The sequence below is a fragment of the Dryobates pubescens genome, chromosome 17 (genome assembly GCF_014839835.1).
Source record: "Dryobates pubescens isolate bDryPub1 chromosome 17, bDryPub1.pri, whole genome shotgun sequence".
NCBI classification, from domain to species: Eukaryota; Metazoa; Chordata; class Aves; order Piciformes; family Picidae; genus Dryobates; species Dryobates pubescens.
Window position 1 is genome coordinate 12,324,720 of NC_071628.1, and position 25,600 is coordinate 12,350,319.

At 34.8% G+C, this 25,600-nt stretch overlaps 1 protein-coding gene across 3 annotated transcripts in view; it reads right to left on the minus strand.

Moving 5' to 3' along the window:
• Positions 1-7,844: 7,844 nt before the first annotated feature.
• Positions 7,845-25,600, minus strand: part of FGF7 (fibroblast growth factor 7) — a 29,013-nt gene continuing 11,257 nt past the window's right edge. For all 3 annotated transcript variants that reach the window (XM_054169044.1, XM_054169043.1, XM_009897258.2), the window contains exons 3-4: positions 8,988-9,091; positions 7,845-8,351 (exon numbers count right to left, since the gene is read on the minus strand). In XM_054169044.1, the coding sequence (XP_054025019.1) occupies positions 8,157-8,351; positions 8,988-9,091 (299 nt within the window). In that variant the 3' untranslated portion in view covers positions 7,845-8,156. The remainder of the gene's footprint in view (positions 8,352-8,987; positions 9,092-25,600) is intronic.

A 25,600-nucleotide genomic window follows, 5' to 3' on the forward strand; every position in this document is an offset into this window, starting at 1 on the left:
ACATAAATTATTAGTAATATTTTCAGGTTGTTCAGCACAAAATCAAAATGGGATAGCACTAGAAAATGAATTGTAGATTTTGCTCAACCCTAAGCATGTACTCCCGGTATACTGACACTTCCATTTGATTAAGGTGTAAACAGAATTACAGGGTATTTGAAGAAGCAGCTGATACTCTGTCTAGTAAAATCTGATGGCTTTGATTTGTCAGTTCCTCTAATAGTAATGACAGCTTCTCTTTTTTCTACTCCTTTCTCTGGCACTTTGCTCCTATTTTCAGTATGTCTTGCATTCTAGCCTATAACTACTGCCCCTTTGTCTTCCCTGGATCAGATCATGACTTTTTATTCTTTCATACTAGCCTGCTGTTCTTTCTTGTGGCCATTATCTTCACATGTTTTATTCCAAGCTGATGCTGCTTCTACCTTGCTCCCTTTCTGAATGTTACCCAACATTTTGTTTCTTCAAACTAGCCAGCTTCTTCCCTCTTTCCCCTGCTTGAAATTAATTTTTCTTCTAACATCTACATCCAGCATTTTATGTTACCAATCTTCTCTTTTTTCTTTTCTATCTTCTTCCTGCCTCAACCATAAACAAACAAGTTTTCCCATCCTTACCTTCTTTCCATAGCCTCATTTACTTTTTCTGCATGTAGATCATTCCCCAGTCACCAAGGTAGGAAAACATTATTTTTGTTGCAAAATAATCCAGAGAAAATATGTGGGACAGAACTCACAAATCTGTGTTGTATGTGTTATTTAAGACAGTGGAGTCCTCTGATTCTGTGATGTTTGCATTTTCTAGTTTCTAATTTGCTGTATAAAAAAAGGTGTCTTTAAGACAAGCTGAAGAACTATTTTAGAAGTTCTTTAGTGATGAAACTTACCTGAATGGGAATAGATCTCTCTGTGCAAATTCCCCAGGATCCTCACCCCACTCTGTAGATAAGAGTCGTCCCACACCCCAGCTCCTACTGTTTTCTTTGATAGCACTCTGAAATGTTTTCTCTACAGTTATGTTAAATGCTTAGGCAAAGATAGAGGATCATCTCATGTATCTGTTAATCTAAAGGAGAGAAGGTTTGGAACGTGCTGTACTCAGGAAATCCTGAATTAGTGAAGTACTCCAGACATGTCAGAGGAAGGGAAGTGTTCTGGCATGTACCATGATTCCCACAAAACTTTTTCTTGTAATGTAGACGTAAGAGAACTGCGTGGGTTTTTCCCAGTGGAACAGCCTATCTGAGCAAAGCAGAGAGCTGCTCTTGAGACCTAGATGAATGATTTGGTCTCAACAGATGAACACAGATTTGTAGAATCTTCATATGGATTGGTTTTACACATCTCTTGTGGCTTAATTGAGTGAAGTATCTTACCGTTGTTATGTTTTGCCTGTTAGCTTTCCTGAAGAATTCTCCTTATTTTACTTCAATATTTCCTTTCAAGTGCAATTCAGAAAAATTAATGTGGTTTCTTTAATGGTGACAGTCAGTGTTACTGTCATCAAGTTACAGTCCTGAGAGGAAATTCTTGTTTCAGAATCAATTTTTTGTGTGTTGCTCAGTTTGCAGTACATTTTGTAGGAATAGAAATGTGTCCATGTTTTTGAACAGAGGAACATTTGGGTTTCAAAAACAATGTGCTTTTACAAAGCCTAAACCAGTGGAAACATTTGCGTGATTTTTATAAATAGCAATGGGTTTGTTTGGGTAATTGTATTTCCTTTTGGATCTTGGTCATTGTAGTACTTTACTAGTATATGAAAACAACAATAAGAAACTGAGTAGAAAGTGATTTTTTTGTGAAGCAGGTTCAGTGGATCACCTCAGCTGTTGTTTATAGTAACATTTCTGACCTAAGGGAGTCTGTTTTAAAGGCATTGCCTTGATGTTTCTCTCCAACGTATAGTGACTTGTTTTTTCCTATGACAACAAAATAAAAGGGAAAAGCCTTACTATTTCAGCTCTTCCTGTTAATATCCTATTCTATGATCTGCCTCATTGCTTTTGGCTTGCAGGACACTCACAATTTTATTTATCAATCACCTGTTCTCTTTTGTGAGCACTGCAAAGTTAGTTGCTTGTTCAGATCAGCTGAACAAGCACAGCATGTTGTACACAAGAATTGAGTGTCCATGGTTTCCAAATATTTCATTTCCTCCAAAGGTCTCATCTGGTGTTCCTGTGCTGTGCAATAATATTGCAGCAACTCATATAGACATAAGCAAGCTAACCTCTCAGCTAATTTGAACAGAGATAACAATTGAACTGTGACAGTGTGGTGTCATGTGTAGCAACAGAAGGCGCTATTAATGTGGGCAGAAACAGCAACATATCCTCTACGGACCTGTGCCCTGTTGTGATTAGTGTGGTAATTTAAAGCCTGTATGGGTGTATGTTGAATGTTTTAACACTGTGTCCCAGATTTGAAGTTCTTTTTCTTGCTTATTGAACAGGACATGGAAAATGGCTTGCTTTAATAAGAATTTTGTGACAGAATCCAGTTTCAAAGGCTGGCAGATAAACCATGAAAATTCAACAGTCAGTAGTCGATGACTTGATTCTTGTTTGTCCAAACTGGTGCTGTCCAAGGTAATAGTAAATTGTGTTTATGCTTAGACAGCCCTTAGTAATCCTGAATTCTGATTCCAATTGTACTACATAACATTATTATTATAAAAACATTTCTCATAGTAATAAAGATATTACTGAATTAGTTAGAAGAAAGGGGGCATGATTGTTTTGCTCTGCTTGGCACTGGTGACAGGACTCCTGGACTGCTGTGTTCAGTTCTAGGCTCCTTAGAACAAGAGAGACAGACATACTGGAAAAAGTTCAATGAAGGGCCACAAAGATGATTAAGGGACTAGTGCATCTGTCCTGTGGAGAAAAGCTGAGAGACCTGTGGCTGATGAGTCTGGAGAAGGCTCAGAAGGGATCATGTCAATGTATGTAAATAACTGAAGGGAGGGTGCAAAGAGGACTAGCCATGTTTTTTTCAGCGGTGCCCAGTGACAGGACAAGAGGCAGTGGGCACCAACTGAAAGGAGATTCTAGCTGAACATCAGGAATCACTTTTTTACTGTGAGCACTGGCACAGGTTGTGCAGTCAGATTGGGGAGGCCCTCTCCTTGGAGATGTTAAAGAAATATCTGGACACAATCTTGGGCAAGTGGCTCCAGGTGGTCCTGTCTGAGCAGAGAGGCTGGACTAGACAACCTCCAGAGTTCCCTTCCAACATCAACCATTCTGTGATTCTGTGAAAAGTGTGAGACAGAGATTCTCTTAAATAAAGGCGGAACAATGAAACATGTTTGGTTGAGGTTCTTCCCTTCAGGAAAGGCGATATAGGCTAGAAGTAGTGCGTTTGCCGCTTTATGAAACCAGAAATATCTAATTAAGATATTACATAAGGATTTGCATGACTTAGTTAACATCACACTGTAAATATGTCAGTCCATTGTTGGCGTGTGGTCAGAAAAGAGAGGTGCAAACCAAGTATTATCTGGGTATTAGGGACAGCAGATAGCTACTTTTCTCATGTAGCTGAGCACATTATATCTGCTTCTTATTGGCATCTATTGAACTTCGCAACTGAGCTAACCTGACACCTCCAAGTTCTCACTAGGTACCAATATCCACCTTTTAGGTACCTGGTATCCTTTCAAGTCTGTACTTCTCTGAAGAATGATCAGTGTTCAGACCATTAATGGTCTTTTCTAAGATACTGTTTTAGAAATTACTTAAAAGTGAGGATTCTTATTTGATATTGGACAGTCTGAAAAAAAACAGAACCTTTAGGTGAGAAAAGTATGCATCTTCATTCTGTTTCTTCTGCTTTTCTGGTTAGCACTGAAGGAAAATAGATTTTTCTCACGAGGAAGTAATTTTCTCTGTTAAGAGTCAGTCTTTTCAAGTGCCAGACTTCTAAATAAAAGAGGTTTCTTAATAAAACAACTGATCTTGGTAAGCTAGGATCTGTCTTCCAAAGAGAATTGAGGAAAATCTCCCTTTTTAAGTCTGGAATGTAAGCAGTTAAATTTCAGTGTCTGGAATGCTTGGGATTTACAAGCAAGCTTTCCTCAGCCAGGTATTGTGGAATTGTTTACAGAGCTCAAGTTTTAGCACTTGTTAGTTTGAATACCATATGAATTTTATTTTGCTTTTCCAAATGTTTGTAATTTCGTAATTACCTTCTGGAGTTGTATTTTACAAAAAACTATTAATTTAAATGTATGGTGCTGAAAACACTTTGTAGGAATGTCACTGTCTGCATAGCATTAAAGTTAATATCCTCATACAACTCCTCAAATATTTTCCCATCAGATTTGCTGCTTTAAAGACAGTCCTGATCTTTAGAAGTATTCTGCTAACAGCATGGAGAAGTGAGGGTTTTTTTCCTGCCAATAAATTCACCTTTTCTCCTGTTTTAGGTAAACATAGTTTAAATAACTGCTAACTTTTAAAATACATCCAGTGATGTAAACAGTTGCATTTCTGCAATGTTTGAGTTTGGATCTCCACTCTAATAATGACTGTTTCCTATATTTGGGGGAAAATAGTGTAACCTCTCACTTTCATTTTCTACTTATGTTAAATGTTATGAAATTATTATGTTTTTTTCAAATGTTAGTATTGAGGGATTAGATTGCATAGGCTTATGAACTAGTGGTTGAGTGCAGTGAAATACTGTTGTTCTCTTATTACTTTATTGATTTAACATTAACTTATATTTTGTTTCATCTTATTCAGAAAGTATATACATCTTTAAAAAGTAATTTAAAACACAGGCAAGTGTATTTTACTAACTACTCCGTCAATTATTTGGCAATCTGATTATTACAGATACTATGCAGAGTGATGTTTTAAAGTACTTGCACCAGAACTAGAAGTGAGACCATATTGCACCGTATCATATCTCTTAAAGGTCATGGAAATTGTCCAGTTGTCTTGGTTTTGTTGTGTGCTTTGGAATGTATTTACACCATTTTGCATACCTTTAATGACATACAAGTTATTATAGATGAACTATGAGGCAAATGCGTAATTATTCCCCTGACATTGTAAATGCTCACTTTGTATAGTTTCATTATTCCCCTAACACTGTGAATGTTCATTTTGTATAGTTGTTCAGAGAGGTTGAATTGTACTTTAAATGTCTGGTTTGAGAAAAATAACTTTCATATGGAATCACGGACTCAGCTGGGTTGGAAGGGTGCTGCAGGTCTCTTGCTCAAAGTAAGGCCCATGCCAATTATAGACTAATTTGCTTAGGGCTTTGTCCAGGCAGGTCTTGAAAACCTCTAATAATGGAGATTCTGCAGTCTTCTAGAAATTCCACAGATGAGATAGGCTTATTTCTGCGTCACAGAGTATTTATCAGCACTAATACAAAAGATAAGCAAGTGGAGCCTTGTTAATTAGATTTAAAGAGCAGTTTCTGGGAAATGCAAATGGTTATTGAAGGTGGCTAAATAGAATAGCCATTTAAACCACAGGAGTTATATTTCGGTTCTGAACTCAGTCTATTTGCACTTTGTAGTGCCTGTGGTAAACAAAGGAAAAAGCTAGATGAAAGCCAGTGCATCTGAAGGGAAAACAAAGAAATTGCATCTGAGAGTGGCTTTTATAGCCCACTTTGTTTGGATTTTCTTGAACCTTTAGTACTCAAAAGGTTAGTAATGAGTCATATCCAGACAGGTATATCTGTTTCTTTTCATGCAAGCATGTTTTCGTCCCACATGGTATATTACATGATTGATGTTAAGAGTGGGTTGTGATGTAATTGATAAAAAAAGTCTTTTGTGAGGATTTCTGGTATCTATTTGAATAATATCTTCTAAAGTCTAATAGAGACTCTTTTTTTTAAAATAACATTCTTTTAATAGTTTGCTACCATAGATCATTACTATACATTTTCTGATTATTATTCTCTGAGTTAGCACTAAATGGGCTATTTTGAAACAGCTGAAATTATATTTCAGAAGAGATTTTCTAAGTCAAAGATACATTGAGAATTGCTCAACTGAGTTGAGCTGGTCTTGCATTTCTATTCATCTTTTCCATTATGTAGTGGAATACAATGACCCAGGATATGTCCTAACCTTTAAGTCTGTTTGACTATTAAAATGCTAGAAGATCAACAAACTTATTTTAGACCTAGAAACTTTTGCTAGTGTGTTAATGTGGCTGATGAGTGTGAACTTTTTTTATCTAGTTACAGAAAGCAGTGCAGACAGTTGTCTGCAAAGAAAGTTGCAGTACATTCTCTAGTGAACATGTAATAGGTAAAACAGCAAAACCAAAATAAAGGCTAACTGATGTATTGACAAATTTTTCAGCATAGATCAGTTTATATTTACACTTTGATGTTTGATATTAACAAGTCAAAAATAATATTTCCAAATTATAGTATTTATTAAACAAGTATTTTTATATTTGTTAAAGAGAATTGTTGTCATTTTCTGTGAGTGATGGTATAATGCAGTAAGTGTCTTGCATAGGAAAAAATAGTTGACTATACATTTGTTGTGAAAAGTAGAGCATTTAGGACCATTAGTGATATTAACCTGACTCTATCCCAGTCATCTAGCATCTGATTTAGCTAATCTCTTGGTGATCATTGTTTAAGTGCATTTATCACAATACCAAGAAAACTTGTAAGCAAACCAAACTGAATGAAACAGTACAATGCATTAATTGTATGGAGCTATGGCTGAATACTTTAATAGCTATAAAATTAAGATGTCTTTTCGTCATCAGGTCACACTGATTTTAGCTAGAGTTTCAAATCAGTCATATAGGCTCTTAAGTGTTTCTAGATCTGTGAGTATAGTTTCTACCTACTCTACTAATCTGACGATTAGTTCCAGCACCTCCTGGAACTTAACCGTCTTTTACCTGGACTTTACTCTGAGCATGGCAGTAACTCAATTAGCAGGAGTATGTGGCAAAGATGTTTTACATTTTTGCATTGTTTCTTTTGAGATGTCCATTGTGTGATTTGCTGCAGGCTGTCATTTTTGTCTGCCATCCAATGTATGTTGGCAAGAGAGTTGTGTACTAGTCTTTGTGTCTGGTCACAGAAAAAAATTCATGCATCTCAGCCAGACCATTTTGTTATTCCTTTAGAATTAAAAGCATATGAAACAGATGCAGCTTAATAAGTATTTTTTTTTTTATAAATAACATTTAAATAACTTAGAACAATAAAGTTCAAATACAACTTAAAATAAAGTTTAATGCTGTAACAACAGAAAAAGCATGTATAAGGATGGAAAAACATTATTGAAAGCTGTATGCCCTAACAGGAATTATACAAAAGATAGGATATGTTACATAAAAAACCTTAATATATCTGAATTTTTGCTTCATCGTTATATAGGATGTTGGTTTGTGAAAAGTGAGATGAAGTACATTATTTTTTCCTATTCTTACTTTACATACACTATTTGAAACATCTTTTAGAGCAGCATTAGGTATTTGTTTCATTAATAGATAGGAACATTTCGTAGTAGAGTAAACTTAGTTTTCCCAAACTAACTCTTTTATCTGAATACAACAATAAACATTTACAAGATTATATATTTATTTTTTTTTTCTGACCATATAGTTTATGTATAGGATATCAATTTCTTGGGGGGAAGTATTTAAAATACTGCTCAGCCTCCACATTTACTATTGACTTGATAATCTGACAACTCGTTCCAGCAGCCTTAAAGTCTGACATATTTTACACAACATTATCATCTGCTTATTATTATTATAGCAGCCATATTTAAGAAGCAGATAACTTTTGTTTTCTTTTTCTTTTTTCTTTTTCTTTTTCTTTTTTTTTTTTTTTTAAATAAAATATTATCAGATAATCAAGTAATGACCTATTCTTCAGGGTAAATTAATTTAAGAAACTACCCAGTTACAATGACTAAGATAATGATTGTACAACTCTTTAGAATTTTTTACAACTTTTAGTTAGCAGATCTGGTTTTGTGTATATTTTCAAATCTTTTTCATGCAGTCTCTCAAAAATAAACATAAATGCGCAAGTCCAGCTTGTTCAGTTTCTCAGTAGTATTCCAGCCTCTCTTGATATCTTGTCAAATAGTCTTCTTTAAAATAATCTTCGTGCTGGAACTAGTTCTTTATAGATCATTTGCGATTAGGATATTGCCAGAGGAAGAAAGTGGGATGCTCTATGTTCTTTCGTCGTTTTTTTACCTTTCATGGGGACCCCTTTGTGGTTCAAGGTAATAAACATCTCCTTTCCTTTGTGCGTCCATTTTGCAGAAGCATATGTATTATAATGGTTTTCTTCAATTAGTTCTATGAAGTTGCAGTCTTCATTGCAGACCTTCTGTTGAGAGTAAATAACAAAATAGAATCAAATAAGGGTTGTTGTGGGGTTTTTTTCAGATACTTGGGCTGTGAAAGATAGAAAAAGAATATGCATTATAAGCCCCACACATTATTAGTGTTTTTCCTAAAGAATTCGGACTTCTGAAATCTGAGCATTGAATAGTTTGCCTTTGCCTATTCTCCCTTAGTATTCACAATTTAAAAAATGTATGTAAGCTCTAATCACTGATAAAATCGGTGGACAGAGAAGTCTGGTATGGGATGTGCAGCATATATTTTACTTTGTTAGGAGTCTATTTTACACAAACTCAAAGGAGGCTACCTTTGAAAATATGTATCTTTAAGATTGTACATGATGATTGTAGACACAAGAGATGTTTGCATCTGTACGTTTTCATAAAAGCTTCCTGACTAACACTGATCTGATTTAGGTTTCTGAGGCAGTACCTCATGTGCACTTTTTCATTTGATGTGCAAGTGATTCATCACTTGACTGAGTTCCTCTCTTTGTTTTAAGCTGTATAACCCAAGTTTCTTAAGCAGTAAGCATACTTCTGGAGGCTGTGCCTCAGTAACTCTTCTGGTCATTTCAGAAATGTAGTATCATACACACAAGAGAAATTTGTATCTGTACCTTTCCATAGAGTCTTCCTGACTTGTTCATTGCCAGGAAGTATTCACTTTCCACTCCTTTGATTGCCACTATTCCAACTGCCACTGTTCGGATTTCTAGGATACCTGCAAAAAGATACACAATAAAGGCTGTAGAATGGTTGGTTGTTCTCCTGTCAGATTAGAAGGTTTAGCTGATCTAATATGCTGTGATACTTACTTGTTATTGAAAATCAGCCACAACTGTTCTTAGAAAACACAAATTTTATTACATATTTACATATTAAATATTACATATTTAGATGTGCAGAAAGGGCTGGGCTTTGAAAGCCCTCTGTATGTGATCATTTCTGCACACAGCCACTTAAAAAATGGCGGTGATGGATTTTATGTGTATACTGAAGCTGTGATGTTAGTATAAGTAATTTTTCTATTTTCAAAGAATTGGTGTATCTTAGACTTTGCAAGGCTCAGGCTTTCATTTGGAAGAATTATGTACATAGACATCAAGGTTCACAGAATCTGTGTAAAGCCTTTATTTTGAAGACTGGTCTAGCAGTGTCAGCTCCTTGAAAGAGTGTAAACCTTAGAACTTGTGAGTGATAGAAAACAGACCACAGTGTCTTAAATAAGATAAAGTATTTGCTTGACCTTTGTATGCTTTTATGACTGATCAGAGCTGTAAAGATATGTGTATTTGAAAATCATTAAAATCTTCCCTGAGAACTACTTCTTTCAAAATCAGAAAACATTTAGAGTTGTTTCCTAGAAATTACTTTATTTTCATCTCACTGATGGTTATCTGCAATGGTTTTCTGTAGTCCCTATGATAGATTTAAATTGCCTGCAACATAAAAAATATTCTTATGTTAATGAAAAAAAAAATCAAACACAAAACAACAAACAACTTAGCAAAGGCAGGAGGATGTTGCAAGTTACTAAGGAACACCAGGTTGTTTTTAAGCTTAAATATTATTTGTTATAAGCAATAGGTTGGAGTTATTCTTCTGAGTTTGAGTCATTTTCTTCCATATCACAGCTGTGTCTGTACTGTGGCTTGTTCTCCAAAATGGGGTCTTTCAAAACCAGACAACTTTAGGCAAATTCCCATAGCTAAGCATGGGGGAGACAAGAGAGAGGCCTGTGTTAGATTGTCACTGAAAGGTGACTGACCTTCTTGCACAAAACTTTTCCTTGTTTTCTCTTTCCAGTTTACAAGGACTCTTCACAACCACCACACGTGGTAATATTTTTTTTTTCTTTTAGAAAAGCATTAAATATCTAGGATATTTTTTCTTCCATATCCCTTTTATATTCTGGTGTCCTCTGCTTTCTTTACTGTTCTGTTTTTCTTTCTTCCTTGATATTTATTACTCATCTATCAGCCCTAGACTGTACTGATTACCTTTTTCTTCCTATTTTCCCTACTACTAGATCAGTTACCTCTTCTCTTTATGTGTGCCCCGATGGGCATTCATCTCTGAACCCTTATTTCCCTATAATGCTAAGCCAAATTTAAGGAAAGCTATTATAATTCTCTGACAAGCTTCACTCTGCTGCAGGCCTAGCAACAATTCTTACAAAGGGTAATTTCTAACAGGAACTTACAAAAATTGTACTAACTTTCATTTAAATTTCACTTTAGAAAAACCACAGCGAGACTGAAAAACAGATGAGCATCTGCATCTAGCCAAACAAAGAGCATAGCAGTGGAAGGGATCTCTGGGTCATCCAGTCCAGTGCTCTGCTAGCCTGGGAATTGCATCAGATAATTCTCTTTTCATAAACTTTGCCAATAGTAAATTGAAGTTGTTATTTCTTTGCCCCCAGTGTTTCCGCCGAAGGCTGTTCCAGAATTTGATTTATTTTAATGGCTAGGGACTTTATAGTAATTTGCAATCTGCATTTTTTCAGTGACAGTCTATATCCATTTGTTTTTCTGCCTGTACTGGCTACTAACTTTAACAGAACTTAAAAAAAATCTGTGTATGAGTTTTATATTTACACAGCATTTGAAAAATGAAAGATTCAAAATTACTTTTTAAAAGAAGTCATGATAATAGCAACTGAGATTTCCTTGAGTAAGCTGCTGTTGGCTGAAATTACAGGAGTAAGAAATACTAATATTTTTTAAAAGGAAATGCCAGAACTTTGGTCCAAGGCAATATTAACTATTAGATTTTTACTTTGTTTTATTTTCTTTTCCTTGGGTTGTTTGTTGTTGGGTTATATTTGGTTGGTTGGTTTTGTTTTTGGTTTGGTTTGTTTTTTCCTGAAGGAGATGGTGACATTCATACTAACTTGTAGGAATTGTTTTATTTTGTTTTTGGGTAATTATTTTTCTACTTTATTCTCCGATGAGACATAAATGTCTTTTATGGAGAAACTTTATACTGTCCTTACAGAATGCAGTATAGGATAAGATTTTTTTTCTAAGCCTCCCATACAGCAAATCTGAATGGCAAAACAAATGACATCTATTAGATTTATATTTTGCTTATAATTTACAAGGACACGGTGTGTGATAGATTATTGTGTTCAGATCTTTACATGGTTTTTCATCTCACTTGTTAAAATCCCATTGTCCATGTAGAGCAATGCATTTTAATTAGAGACTGATAAGCTGAGATTCATACATTGTTACATATATTTCCTGTACCATTATGTGCTTTTCACAATGGTAAGCAATTGTGTACCCTCAGAATTAGGGCTAGCTCTCACGTAAAGTAACGTTTGACACCCTGACTGTGAGGTGATAGGAAATCCAAAGAATGCCTTAGGTCCTTGAATGGCACTTTTTCTGATGATTCTCTGTGCATCTCTGTAAAGTTTCATGAGGGAATCCTACTTAAGCTCTCACATAACTGTGTCACATTAAAAATGTTGTAATAGTAGCAATGTTAATGAAGAAGACAAAAAAACCACCCCGAAACTGCTAACACAGAGAGTTCAGTAGAAATAGAGCACGTGCATTCTGGTTCTTTGCTCAGATCATGGCTATATCTGAATTAAATGGCCTATCATAAACTGCATGTGCTTGTTTTTCTGTTCCCAGTTCTAGATCATGTCTCATCTGTTCTGATGTGTCTTAACATATCCCTGAAGGAGAAAGAAAACATGAATTCTTCCCTTTTTAGCAAAGCGTTGGTGTGATTTAGGTTTTTGAGGCAGCACTTCACATGAACTTTTGTATTTGATATGCAAGTGATTAATCACTTGAGTGAGTTTCTCTCTCTGTTTTAAGGCATATGACACAAGTTCCTTAAGCATTAAGACAGCATACTATAAGCTCCCTTTTCCTCTTCTGGAGGTTGTGCCTCAGTAATTCAGTCATTTCAGAAATGCAGTATTGCTGAAATTCAGTGCATATTTTTTTCCTTTAAATAAATAAATTATATGAGAAACTGAAACATTATTATTAGAAAACTGTGAAAAGTGAAACTTCACTGTGTAGTTATAACTGTGATTCCTGATTTTAGCTGAGAATTTTATCTATGATCTTTCAATATATGGTCTTTTGTATGGAACTCATTTGTTTTGTTAATCACAAAATGTTATGTACATACATGAATTTAAAATGTCTTCCTTTATGTCCAGAAACTATGGAAAGAGACTGTTAAGGTTGAGAAGTCATATGCCAAAAGTTTTTATCAGTGTCAGCATTGCAGTTGTATCACATGTTTAAATTTAGTATCCAATACCAGAGGTCCCTTACAGAACAGGACTAATGGGCTTTGAGTAATATTCAATTTAATACAGAGATTCCAATACTTCAACTATTTTTCAAGGTGCTTCTGACCATAAAAGTTTTATAAGGTGACTGACATTTTCCTGCACAGCTATTATGTGCTGCATAATTCTCAAAGCACAAGTTCTTTGTTGAACCAGTTAATGGAATCTTTAACACTTATAAACAACATTATCTCACTGTGAAAACATCTGAACTACTTTTCTATTTGTTCAATAATCATCTTGATATATAAACACAAGATAAGGATAATGAAAATCACAGTCTCTTCCAATTCTAAAACTTGTATTTAAATATAAAAATGAGCTGTTATATTATATCATAATAAAAGCACTGAAGCAGGAGATTCCTAAAGGATATGCCAAAGAACAAAATGATTCTGTAAAGTAGAGAAAGTTAATTGTATTTTGCCTCTTTGTTTTGTTTCCTTTCAGTCTCTCTATTAAGTCAAAATATCACTTTTACACTCTATTACATTATAGTCATATTGGTCTGTCTTTATTTGTGTTCCTGGCACTCAATCACTGTGAGAGAAATTACACTAGGATATGTGGCAGATAGAAACCTAATCCATCAGCAGGTGTCAAGAGGTAATAAAATTGTCTAACCAGAATTGTGGCCAACTGCAGATATTTGCTGTTTCTTCTGTAGTTTCTATAATCTGCTACTTGGCAATCTTGCCAGCAGGATGTTCAGCTAAATTAAATTTGGATCTGAGCTGATATGGTTATCCTTATGTTCTTAGCGCACATGGTTTGTCAAACAGTTTGTTAAACAGTGACTTTAACATTCAGCCAAGTCTGTGAATGTGATCTTTTTAGTTTGTTTGGTTTTTTTTCCACTTCTCTTTCGTTTCGAAAACCTGAATTATTGCAATGTCTTCTAGTAAAACTAGCCAGGAACAACATTTGCTGTACTGTAAAGTAACCCAATAATCTCATTTTTCTAGAAAAGCAGGAACGATTTTGCTTCTGAGGAATTGCTGATATTAGACTCAACAACAAAAGAGTAATATGTTACTATAAAGACTAGCTTTATAAGGATTTTAAAAAGAGAGTTAAAAAAAGTTAAGCAAAACTAACCATTTTTTACTGTCTTGGGCTGACATGAGCTGAATTAAAATAGATTGGTTTCATTGCTCCTCTCCTTTGAACCTAAGTATAGCTGAACTTCAGTGTCCATGCTAATTCTTGTTAGTTGATTAATTGGAAGAAGATAAATCCCTATATCCATAGAAAAGTGGCAACAGAAGTAAACCTACTATGTTGTGTTGTGTTTGTAGGCCATTTTATACATAAAGGCAAAAATTGTATTCTTACTAAAATGAATAATAAGATTTCAGCTAACTCAGGAGATCCAGGACTTTATCCTGGGGACTAGAATATACTGTCAGAAATTCTACTAAGAAAAACCTCTTCTCAATCTGATAGTCACATCAAAAAGTCTTTTCCTTTGAAGTGAAAAGTTCTAATTCTCTCAATCTCTGTTCTTGAAAAACAAAAAAAAGTCACCAAGATAGAGTGGGTAAGAGAAAAATCTTATCTGTAGATTGTTTCATTTAAATATTCTATCATATCCATAATTACTTTAAAGATATGCTGAAATTGCTAAGATGCTGATAATGAGAAGTTCAGAAGGCTGAACTTCAACGAGGTGTTAAATATCCTTAGTTTAAAAGTGAAAATGTGAACTGTGTTTTTCAGAAGGAGTTTAAGAGAAGACTTGAATATACCACAAAGTAACTGAGAAAGAAATCAGATTAAGGCAAAAAAGAGGGTGAAAAAAACCCCAAACAACCCAAAACCTGAAATGGGCGGCATAGAAAATTGAGAACAACTGTAATTTCTATAAAATCAGCATGAAAATCCAAACAATTTTGTATGGTTGCGTGGTCAGTGTATCAAATGCAGCTTAAAATTCCTGTAGTGAATGAAGTTTCTTACAGAGATGAAATTCTGTCCTGTGTACATAAAAGACACTCAGCTGAGATGGGCTACAGTTTCTTTTTAGGGGAAGATATCTAGATGCTGGCAGCAGTCTTTTTAACCAGTGCTGCAAATTGAAGAGCAGATAGTTGATACAAAATCAAGTAGAAAAAAAACCAAGCAACCAAACAAACAAAACCCCCCAACCACACAACAAACAAAACAATCTTTTAAGCTGACACAACAGTTTTAGTGGGTGAAATATATACCAAGTTTCAGAGACAATTTGCATGGTGAGTTTTCTGGCATTCTGGTCTAGAATGACAGTGGCTTAGTACTTTACAATTAGATGCTTTTATGTCTGGACTTAGTCCATGACTTTGACCTGAGAGACCGGACAGGGCCTTAACCTGGAAATTCATGCAAAAGGAAAAATAATTGGAATTTAGCTACAATATTGATACAAAATGGAGCATTCTCATGAGAGAGAATTCCTTCCTGACAATTTGGGTTTTAATCACTTGATATTATCAAGTATCTTTTTCTGATTTAATGAATATCTTTACATTAACACTTTCATCTTATTTTTATTTGTTAAGCTTTTTTTGCTCTAACAACACAATTTTACTGTGGTATTTTAACAAATCTTTGCTTCCATTGCTGCATATTTAACTAATTTCTAATATAGCTGAATATGCAGAGTTCCTTTGTGTTTACCCATAATATCTTCAAATAACAGTATCCTATCTATAGTAAAGAAGTTAGAGCCTTGTGACTTAATAAAATTGGGTCATTTTGTCTTTAATCATTTGGTGGCAAAGTGGCTCAAAGAGCAATTGCAGTTCTTCCATCTATTGCTGTAAGGAAACCACTAAGTGCAGCCCATTACTGAAGATCCAGCAGGTGGTAACAACTTGCCCAAGGGGTCTCTGGAAGAGCAGAGATAGCAGAACTACCGAGCTAAATAGCTCTTCACACACTAGAGAACTGCCCCAATGTATCAGGTGATAAGATTTGTTCAGGAAGATTTCAGGTGTTTTCAGTCCCTTATCAGCTTTTCCCAACCATTTCACATGTTGCCAACACCCATAGTGATTCTGGTCACTGCTTCTCAAGTTGTAAGTAGAGTTTCTGTAGGTGTTAATGCCAAGAAAAACTTTGGCATCCATGATTTTCTGACAAGATTTCCATCCCAGCATTTTTCTGTAAGGTATGTATGCTATGAGGAAATGTCTAAGGGTGAGATGGAAACTGGGAAGAAGACTTCTGTAGTCTTCTGAATGCTGGAAAGAAGGGAAGAGGAGGAAAAGGAAAATTATGCTTTGTGAGGAAAGAAATTGAAAGTCCAGAGGCTAAGTTTTACTTTGCATTATTATTTCTTTTTTTAAAAATGGCTCACTGATAATATATGTAATGCTGATTTTTACAGTATCAAATGTTGTGTGATATTTACAGCAGTTTATATCTTGTGGTCTCTCTGTGTACTGAAGTTGCAAAACCCAGCCTATTACTGATTTTTAAGGGGAAGGAGGTTGACTGATAGTTAAGCGCTTGTGAGGAACTTGTTTGTGAAACGCCCTTTCTTAAGCATAATTGTCCTAAGATTAAGTATGTGGAATTTGAGTTAGGAAAAGAGAGGGCAGAAGGGACTTGGATGGAGAATAAGTGAAAACAAAACAAAACTCCCAAATTTCACTAACTTGTGTTTCTAATTAATTAAATTTGGAACACATATTTATGAATTCAAGTGACCTTTGCAGATGATTCAAGGCCAAGAAAAGTGCTGTCATTATTGTGTGCAAGACGGTGTTTAATGGTGTTAAATAGAATATGTTGTTTTGTATGGGATTTAATAAGTTAATGTTTGTGCCTCTTAAAGCAAGAAAATACAAATCACGGTGGTCAATTGTATAGTATCTTGAAAAACTTTCTGGTGTTAGTAGTGCATGTGTGCATTTGGTGAGCCAGCACAGTAAACAGATTGATTAGCTGGGTTATTACTCTCAAAATGTTTTCTGTATTTCTTTTCTGAAAGTGAGGGAATACTTTCACTGGATGGTTTTGCAAGTCACTGGTTTCAGGAAACATTACCCTTCTGTATTTCTTTTTAGATAAGAGTATGTATATTGTGAAGTATTTTGTTTGTGCTTATGTTATTTTGATTCTTACTAATATTTTTAATGGATGCATCTTAAACTACATTTGTAGGTAGAGCAGTTTGTGTGCTCATTCTCTCTCAAATCTACTGATAAAAAAAATTTACTCTAAATAAAGGTATTAATAGAAGGGATAATACAGAATGGTTTGGTTTTTTTTTAACCCTTCCAGATTATTATAATTGCTAGAAAATTGAATTTGCATTTATATTTTGTACTTTCCTTAGAAGAGAGTGAAAGATTTTCATAGATGGTACCTCACAGAATTTATGCTCATAAGCTTTGTAAGTAGAAATAGATGTACAAGTACATGTTATAATGGTTTTCAAAGAAGAGATGAGATTGTCTCCACCCTAGGAATTTTCTGTTTATGGATTCTGTTAATGATTAAGTATGCTAATGGAATGCAAGCTTCCATGTACATTCACTTTAACTTTTTTTACCACCTGTCATATATTATCTTCTCATTGTGATACTCAGAATTTAGATTTATGGCATAAAGACATAGAAAATACATTGCTATTTATTAATATGGAAGGTTAACATAGCTTTTATTTATTGGCTTTGTGCTGTGTCCATGCCTGCATTTGCTGTGCATGTGTAGACTATCTGAAACACTCTGGATATGAATATGACTGTAAAAATGATCCTGCACATAAACAATAGATCTGTCAAGGATTTACAGTAGAAACATTGAAGCTACTGCTTCAGACATCTGGATATCATGGGCAAATATTCAAAGCACTCAGAACTCCTGGTTTTTGCTGTGTGTTATTTCCAAGCAGGAAAAGATGTAGTTGTCTGAGGAAAAATGATTAACAGTAGAGACAGTCCTTGAGGACTTGGTGCAGCATGTTGTTCAAGGAACAGAATTTGCTTGTGAGATTTAGTCCATGTGCAGAACACATGTAATTAAGAATAAGTAGTTGATATTTAATTACCCTTTAAATTGTGCCTCTGTTGGCACAAAAAGAGATGGCATAGTGTATTAAAAAATTAAATTAAAAAAAAAAAATCAATGGACTGCTAAACAGAGGTCCATGAAAGTGGTTGGTTGGTTTGGTTGGTTGGGTTTTTTTTGTAAAAGATTGTTTACTTGACATTGCCTTATCCATAAATTTCTCCAGTGTTTGCCAGTCCTACAAACTGATTAATATATGCGTTGCTAGATAGAAGAACTTTGTAATAAATGGTTGTCCTAGCAGTATTCATTCACCAGTTGCCAGGTAAGTTAGTTATAGAATTGAGCCTTGTCAAGGTTTCTGAAAGAAACTGCTAACCTCATAACTCTGAAGATAATCTAAAAATGCAAAATGAGAGCCAAACAGAAGTGAGAAGGTACAACAGATAATTGAAATGAGTGTTTAGTAATGATGCAATTTTACTTGGAAGAGCTATGTGTGTGTTTGAAGTTATGGTTGTATACCTATACAACAGAAAAGGCCAAGTTCCACCTTACATTGTTCAAAGTGTTTACAGTTTCACGTGCATCATCCCATGCAAAATCTGTCCTTTTGAATATGTTTTACTAGTGCCACATCAGAGTTTGTTTTGAACTGCCATACTTAGGAAATACCCCTTCCTTTTCACTTACAAACTTACCATCTTTGTTCTGCAGTGGGAAATATTAAAAGCCATAATGCCTCTTCTAATTATTTTTCAAAGCAAATAAACGTAGACAATTGCCCACCAGTTTGCAATGCTTAGTAAAGCTCTGAAGACTGTAGTGATGATTTCAGTGACTGTATTGCAATGAATGACTGCTGAAGTAGGTTAGAATTTCTTAGTGTACCATCTGTTTTCTCTGTTTCATATTAGCATTCTGCTAATGTTGATGAGTTGGGTTTATAATCTAATGCTTCATTTTTAACTGAAAGCGATAGCATGATAAAAATTGGTCTAGGATATTCTAATTCTAAATTGCCTTCTCTCCTTCTCTGTATGTCTCTTTGGTTCAAAGTGGTACTGTACTGTTGTTTTTCCAATATTTATCTTGATTTGATCTTCAGAACCAAAAGGGTGTACTATTTTTTTTTTCAATGAAGTAGATTGTAAAACTATGGAACTTTTCAATTTAGAGGTCTGACTTGTGAATAGCAGTACATTGTATTGACTGAATAAAATGCTGCCCCAGGCAGCCATTCACTTGTGAATTCCCCATTAAATTTATTAGAACCCTTCTCTTTGCTAATCGCTATTGTGCATTTCATATAAATATTTTTTTATACAGCACACAGTAATTTCTCAGTTTTGCAGGAAACTGCATTTCTCTCCAATTTAAAGAAAATAAAATTGCCTTGGAGCTAAACATATGGTTATAATGAAAAATAATATTGTTCTTTAGAATTAATAGTGTCATGTAAAATCCCAGTCTTAATCCTCAGTCTGAAAAAGTACTTTCTTACTACAGCATTAATATACTGATATTAAAAATGGGAAAAAAAGGTTGAAAGGACTGTTTACAAAATATATTTCTTTCCAAGCAGTAAGAGAATTAATGATTTCATAGTTTAGAGCTAAACTTCTATAACAAATACTTTGCTTACAGCTTAGGTGAAGGATATTTCTAGTATTTAAATGTTTTTTCACTGGGGAGGGGGAAAAAGTTTCCTAGCTTTTGCAGGTGTTTAGAATCTAGCTTCAAAATAAGAAAAGTACATGTAAAACACTGCTAATTCTTCTTCACAACGAAATGGGGTACATCTAATTAGTGGTGCGAACCTTCCCAAATGTAGTGTTTTAGTGTTTCTCCAAATTCTTCTGTAATTCAAAGGCATTTAAATGTATTAATTTATTCTTAGATTTTTGCAGTTTTGTATTTTCCTCTAATAAAAAGCTGCTGCCTTGGTGTCTTGCCCCAGCACCACTGCAGATTAAATTTTCTTTCCCTTTTTCTGGGTAGACTTAGTGACCGTATGTGATGTAAAATTAGCTATGTTATTTCTGTGGAAGACTTTTTCTGTGTATAAAAAGTCAAATTACATATTATTTGAATTGTGTTCTGAAGAACTTCAATACCAGATGCATTTCATGTGGTGTTATGGCTTATCGCCTTTACAAGCTGGTTGCAGGTAGTTGCAAAGATGGCATAAACTTAACATGGCACTATGTGCTGGATTTGGTTAAAAGAGGCAAAAATATGTCTAAGACAGAACCTACTCTTTGTTATGTGAATTATTCCCTTACTTTCAAGGTCTAGCTGTTTTGTTCTGCTTATTGTACTGTCTCCAGCTGTTTCTGCAACAGCTTTTGTGGTCCCTGAAGCAGGATTGACAGAAGCAGTGGCAGAGCTCTATTCAGGGCACAAGCTGAATCTAAGAACTGCCTTCCTGTTCTTTCAGAATAATTTAGAATTATATGTTGTTGACAAATATATTTTTTTTAAATGCTCATAGAATGATCATAATTACATTCTTGGTGCTGAAAACTATATTATAATTTTAAATATAAAGTAAAATGCATTTTTAATATTGAAAATGTTTCCATATGTAGCTAGTAACTAATTTATTTAAAATCAGTAAGATTGAGAAAGTGGATGCATAAGAAGGAAGGTGGCTGCAGAATTCCAGAGCTTGGATATATGCTTCGAGGCCTCTGGCATAAGAGCAAATAGTTGTAAATGGTTTGAAATTCTGGACAGTAAAATCTTGTTTCACACTGTTGAGAGCATTTCATTCATAAGCACTGCAAGAGATAGCAATCTTTTCCCACTCTAAGTAGTTAGTTAAAACATAAAATAAGCACTACCCAAGCAAATACATTTTATTAAGTTTCCAAATCAGATCTGCTACTTGGTGCCAGACATCTAAATGTGTTAAAAGCAGTGTCTACAAGAGCACAAGCAGGCAGTAAGTCGCCCCTTTCAAGGTGTACAATGCAAGAAGCTGCTAGAAAAATCCCTTGCTGCACCACGGAGTGGGAATGGATAAAAAACATCTGTCTCACTCTTTCTGCATTCAAAACACTACTGAATATAAATATATGTGATATGGTCTCTCAAATTGTTCTGGTTTGCTGCTGACAAATGATTTAGAGTTAGGTGAACTTTCAAAATCTGTATTAGACCAAAAACTGAAATACAAATGAATAGGGGGTGAAAATTAAAACTCCCTCAAAATCAAACTAACCTAGTAATTTGGTCCAGTCCTGATAAATTATATTTTTTTTGTACATCATGTTTATTTTAAACTTGAAGCAGTTAGTGGTTAATTTTTTTTCTCTTGTCTGCACAACTTGACCATGGCATTCTGCAAGATGTCCTATATCATCTTGATGAAAATATTATGTTGGTCAAAGTGTGTCCATTAGCCAACTTTTTTTGTTTGTTTGTTTTAAGTAGCTTTTGTTCCTTGTTTTAATTTTGAAGTTGTCATTAATTTATTTGTAGTTACACACTGGTTTTACCAGTCTACATATTTTGTCTAAGATGAAAGCTTGACTTTAGGGAAACTGATAGATTAAATGCCATTCAACACAGGCAGCTCTTTGAAACCTTGGTCTTTGTTTACATCATCAGATATTTAAAAATGTGTTACTGGCATCCAGTTAATCTTTAGTTGTCTTCAGGTTTTACAACTCCATATTGGAAAACTAGCAGCAGCAGTGGATAAAATTGCTCCTCTGATGCAGAAGCAGTGCTATTACCAGAGCAAATTTACTATGGGAGTTGTAGCCAAATTTATCTTTTGTTTTGTATTTGTGTGATTTTTCTAATCTCTCTCTTGAAATTCAGATGAATTATTGAGTTTGAAATTGTTTGGGTGGTTCGATGTGTGTTGGGTTTTGTTTGTGGTTTTTTATTGGATTTTTTTTTCAGTTTTGACTTCAAATGCTTAGGAAATCAAGTGTTAATGATTTTGAGTTTGATGATACAAATATCCATGCACTCTCTTTTGCCCCTGTGCATAATATCAGGAAGTCAGTACGAAAAATATTACAGCTAGTGTCCTGTAGATATCTGGAGTCCACAACCTGACTATGTTTTGTTTTTCTCAAGTGCTACATAGGCACAGGATCCTAGCTTTTTAGTGAAAGTTACTAGTACCCTAAAAGTAGAAAGGCAGACTCCAGAACTATGGGCTACATACATTCCTGTGTGTTGTGATAGAATAGTGTGACATTTTCTTCTGAAGAAAACTTATCAGTTGTAGCTAAAATGTAAAAAGATAACAGTACTGAACAGATAACAGAGTACAGGATCAGCCATATATGAAAAGTTTGTTTAAATTTTTTTATTAGCTTGAACACATTTTTATTATGTATTATTGTTTTGTGCACAACTGTCTCATTGCTTTTGTTCCCATGTGTGAATCAGTGCACTTGTTTATTTCAGTTAAATTATCATTGTTGAAATCAGCTAAGCATATATGAAGGTGACATATAAAAGGGACACTGAAGTTAGAAACCTGCTTTTTGCCTCTCCACTCCTCTTTTGCATTATCACCAACAGCCTCACCTACAGGCTAGTTTAAAAGGAAGATTTCTATATATATCTAAGGCTGCTTTAAATCCACTTTTAGTTACTGAAACATTCAGTATCATATCAGCTGAGGAAACTTGTGGCCCTGAACTCCATAAGGAAGGATGTGAGTTCTGCTGCATCTGTAAATTGCAGCAGTTAGTTTCCTTGGGCTTGGAGCATGCAGGTGCTGTAACACTGCATGGTGGCTGTTTATAATAAAGTTATCTGTGACCGGTCTGTTAAAGGATTTAATATCTTACATTTAGATCCATCCTGCCAGCCATGTTATTATATTGGCAGAATTCCAAATTTCCATCTCTGACAATAATAGAACAACCTGTTTGACAGACTACAGTGCAGTGTACTGGCATAAGCATAAAGACATACTTTTCTCTTGATCTAGAGAAAAATGGAAGGTTTCATACCACTCCAGCATTTGATAACAGCTTCAAGCACAGGGCCCTTTGGGAATGCCTCACTTTTCAATTTCTCTGCTACAATTTGCATAATTCTTATTTTGCTTTTATATGTATGGTGTCATGAAGTTTTGACGAGCTCTGCAGATGTCATATATAAGGAATCTGCAGCAGGCTATATGGAGCCATTTAAAATCTGGAAAACAGCTGGTATGTGATTGTAGATGGTTGGAAACATGCATTTCAGCTAATGGGCTTAAATAAAGACCTTGTTCAAGCAGGGAAGAATAGTGTGTTCGCTATAAGGAAGCAGTGTAAAATGGTAGATATTTCTTCCATAGGCTCATAGAGCTAGAGGACTCGGGTAAAGGCATTTCTTAAAGTGGGATTTTAATACTAGTCAATGGGTTGGGTAGCAGAAGCTGTATGTGCAAATGAAAGGTTTGCGGCTCTTACATTTTGATTTTGTGGAGCATTTGCGCTAAAATTCTGTAATTTTGTGGTTAGCAGAATCAGTTTGTTGATCTTTTTTGGTTCTACATTTCATTTATGATCATTTCTAGTTCTTATGGTCCTAGTGTTTATAACATAAAACTAAAAGAAAATTTACTGTGTAATGTTGAACTCGGCAGGAGATTCTCTTCAACTGCCTTGAAGACCATGCAGTTACAAGGCACAGAGCTTGGCTGTACCCACAGCAGTATGTTCTAAAATATATATGAAAACCTAGTTTAAGGAAAAGAACTTGCTATGATTTTTCACTCTGGTGTAAACATTTATGGCTATTCCCAGCTATTAAAGTGGTAAAGAAAAGTTTTCTTTCTTTGAATAAAATATTTGTGAGCTCTGCTGTATTGCAGCAAGGATCTGGAGAAAGTGTGGAAGTTGGCTGAGAAAATGATTGGGTTTTACCACACAAAGCAAAACAAAGTTCTTGTCCTGTGTTTAACTTGGTCTTTTTGTGCCACCTTAATTCCTTCTTGACTATGAGTGCATTCTTGATTTATTTGTGAATGCAAGTGTTATAAAGTAGGAAAAAACCTACCAAATTAGATTATATTTCTCCTCTTCAGTATAGGAGAAATGTAATGTAATTAAACAATGAGTCGGTTTCTACTTGGTATAGAAATGTGGACCTGTGGTTGTAAGATTATTAAAAAAAACCCACCACAACTTACATTAATGTATTTCATGCAGAAATATAAATTTGTGCATATATTTGAAAAGTAACAGCCAGCTATTTTTCAAATTGAATATCCTAGATTGTATGTCTTCTGGTGTATTGTGTTTTTAAGCCTGTATCTTGAGTAGAATAAATAGAGATAGCAACATTACTCCTAGATAGATGTTATCTGTATAAGTCATTCTGACTTGAAAGTCAGGAAGAGATTAATGGTGGAACAGGAATTATATTTTTCTTTATGCCCAGCCTGTATTACCAGTGTTATGAAACCATATCTTAAAGTAAAAGCACATGGATTTGCAGAAGCAATATCCATTTTCTGGCATCCTTTTAAACTAACTCCTCCAGCCATTGATAGGCATCAGTAACAAAACTCTTACTGATTTCAGTAGAGCCAGGGTTTTACAAATGGCATGTATTTGTGTCTTTCCTAATATGGGTCTTTCAGCTCTTGAGCAAACTTTTCCTAATGAATCACAGGGTTAGATAGCTTTTCCACTAGTCAGTAACTTAACTCCTCCACAGCTGTGCAATATTTTTAACTTTCAACAGCAGATATTTAGACTATTAATGATAGTTCTCTATACTTCATCAGTAAGTCAATATAAATAGAACAGACATATTTTGACTTTGTTGAAAAGAGAGCTAATTCTGTACTTCTCAACAATTACTTTCTCATGTGGATTACATGTCTCTGTTGTTGAGAAGCTATTTCAATCAAATATCATACACAGCACAGGAAATATTTTTTTCTTTCGAGATCTGTGTTAATGAAAAAAAAACCACACCAGCATCTGACAGGGCTCAGATCAGACTACTTTGTACAATACCACCTGTGAGGTAAATTGCACCTCATGTGATTGCAATAGGAGATGTGCCTTTAGGCATTCTTTAGGCATCCACTAACAGAAGCTAGCTTGGCATGCAGCTGCCAGAGAACTGTTGGGAGGAAAACAGAGAAACCATCCCACTGTGATGGGTCTGGAGCCAGAAAGGAGTAAGCTCATGAAATGGGAGCTGTAACTTGCAATTCTACTTTGCTAAGATGAGTTCAGCTGAAAGAACCCATAACTGTATTGATGAAGAGTGAAGAAGATGACAATATAATAAGCTGTGATGCACGATCTTCAAATATTCCAGTGCTGGATACAGGCAGAAGTGTCCTGCATTTTCCTACGCCGCCTACAAAGGGGTGATCACCTGCATTCAAATTCTGTAATTCACATAGTTAATGGCTTGAGGAGATAAGCATGATTACTTTCAATTTGCACAAAACTAGTGCTTGTTAAATTTCGTAGTATATGGACAAGGATACCCCAAACAAAATGGTATCACAGACAGAGAAGTGTGAACAGCTGATGTTAACCGGGAGAAAGGGAAAGAAGATTTTTTGCAATGGCAGTCATACATTTTAATTTAGGCTTAGTAGGAAGAAAAATTATGCAACTTATGGATACAAGATGATAATTTGCAAGTGATTAGGAGAAAGTCAGGAAATGTGGGTTCTATTATTTATTTTGTCTCACGCAGTTACATAACAATGGCTACTTGCATATTTTTGAAAACACCATCTGACGTGACTTAGAAAGTGAAGTGTTTGCTGTGGGGCTTAATCTGAAGTATTGCTTTTTGAAATGTCCCTCCAGTACTTGTCAGCAATTTCAGAAAATTGTCTTTGGGGTATCTACAGATCCTAAATGAAAAGGACACCGCACAAAATATCCACTCTTGTTTGCAATTATTTTC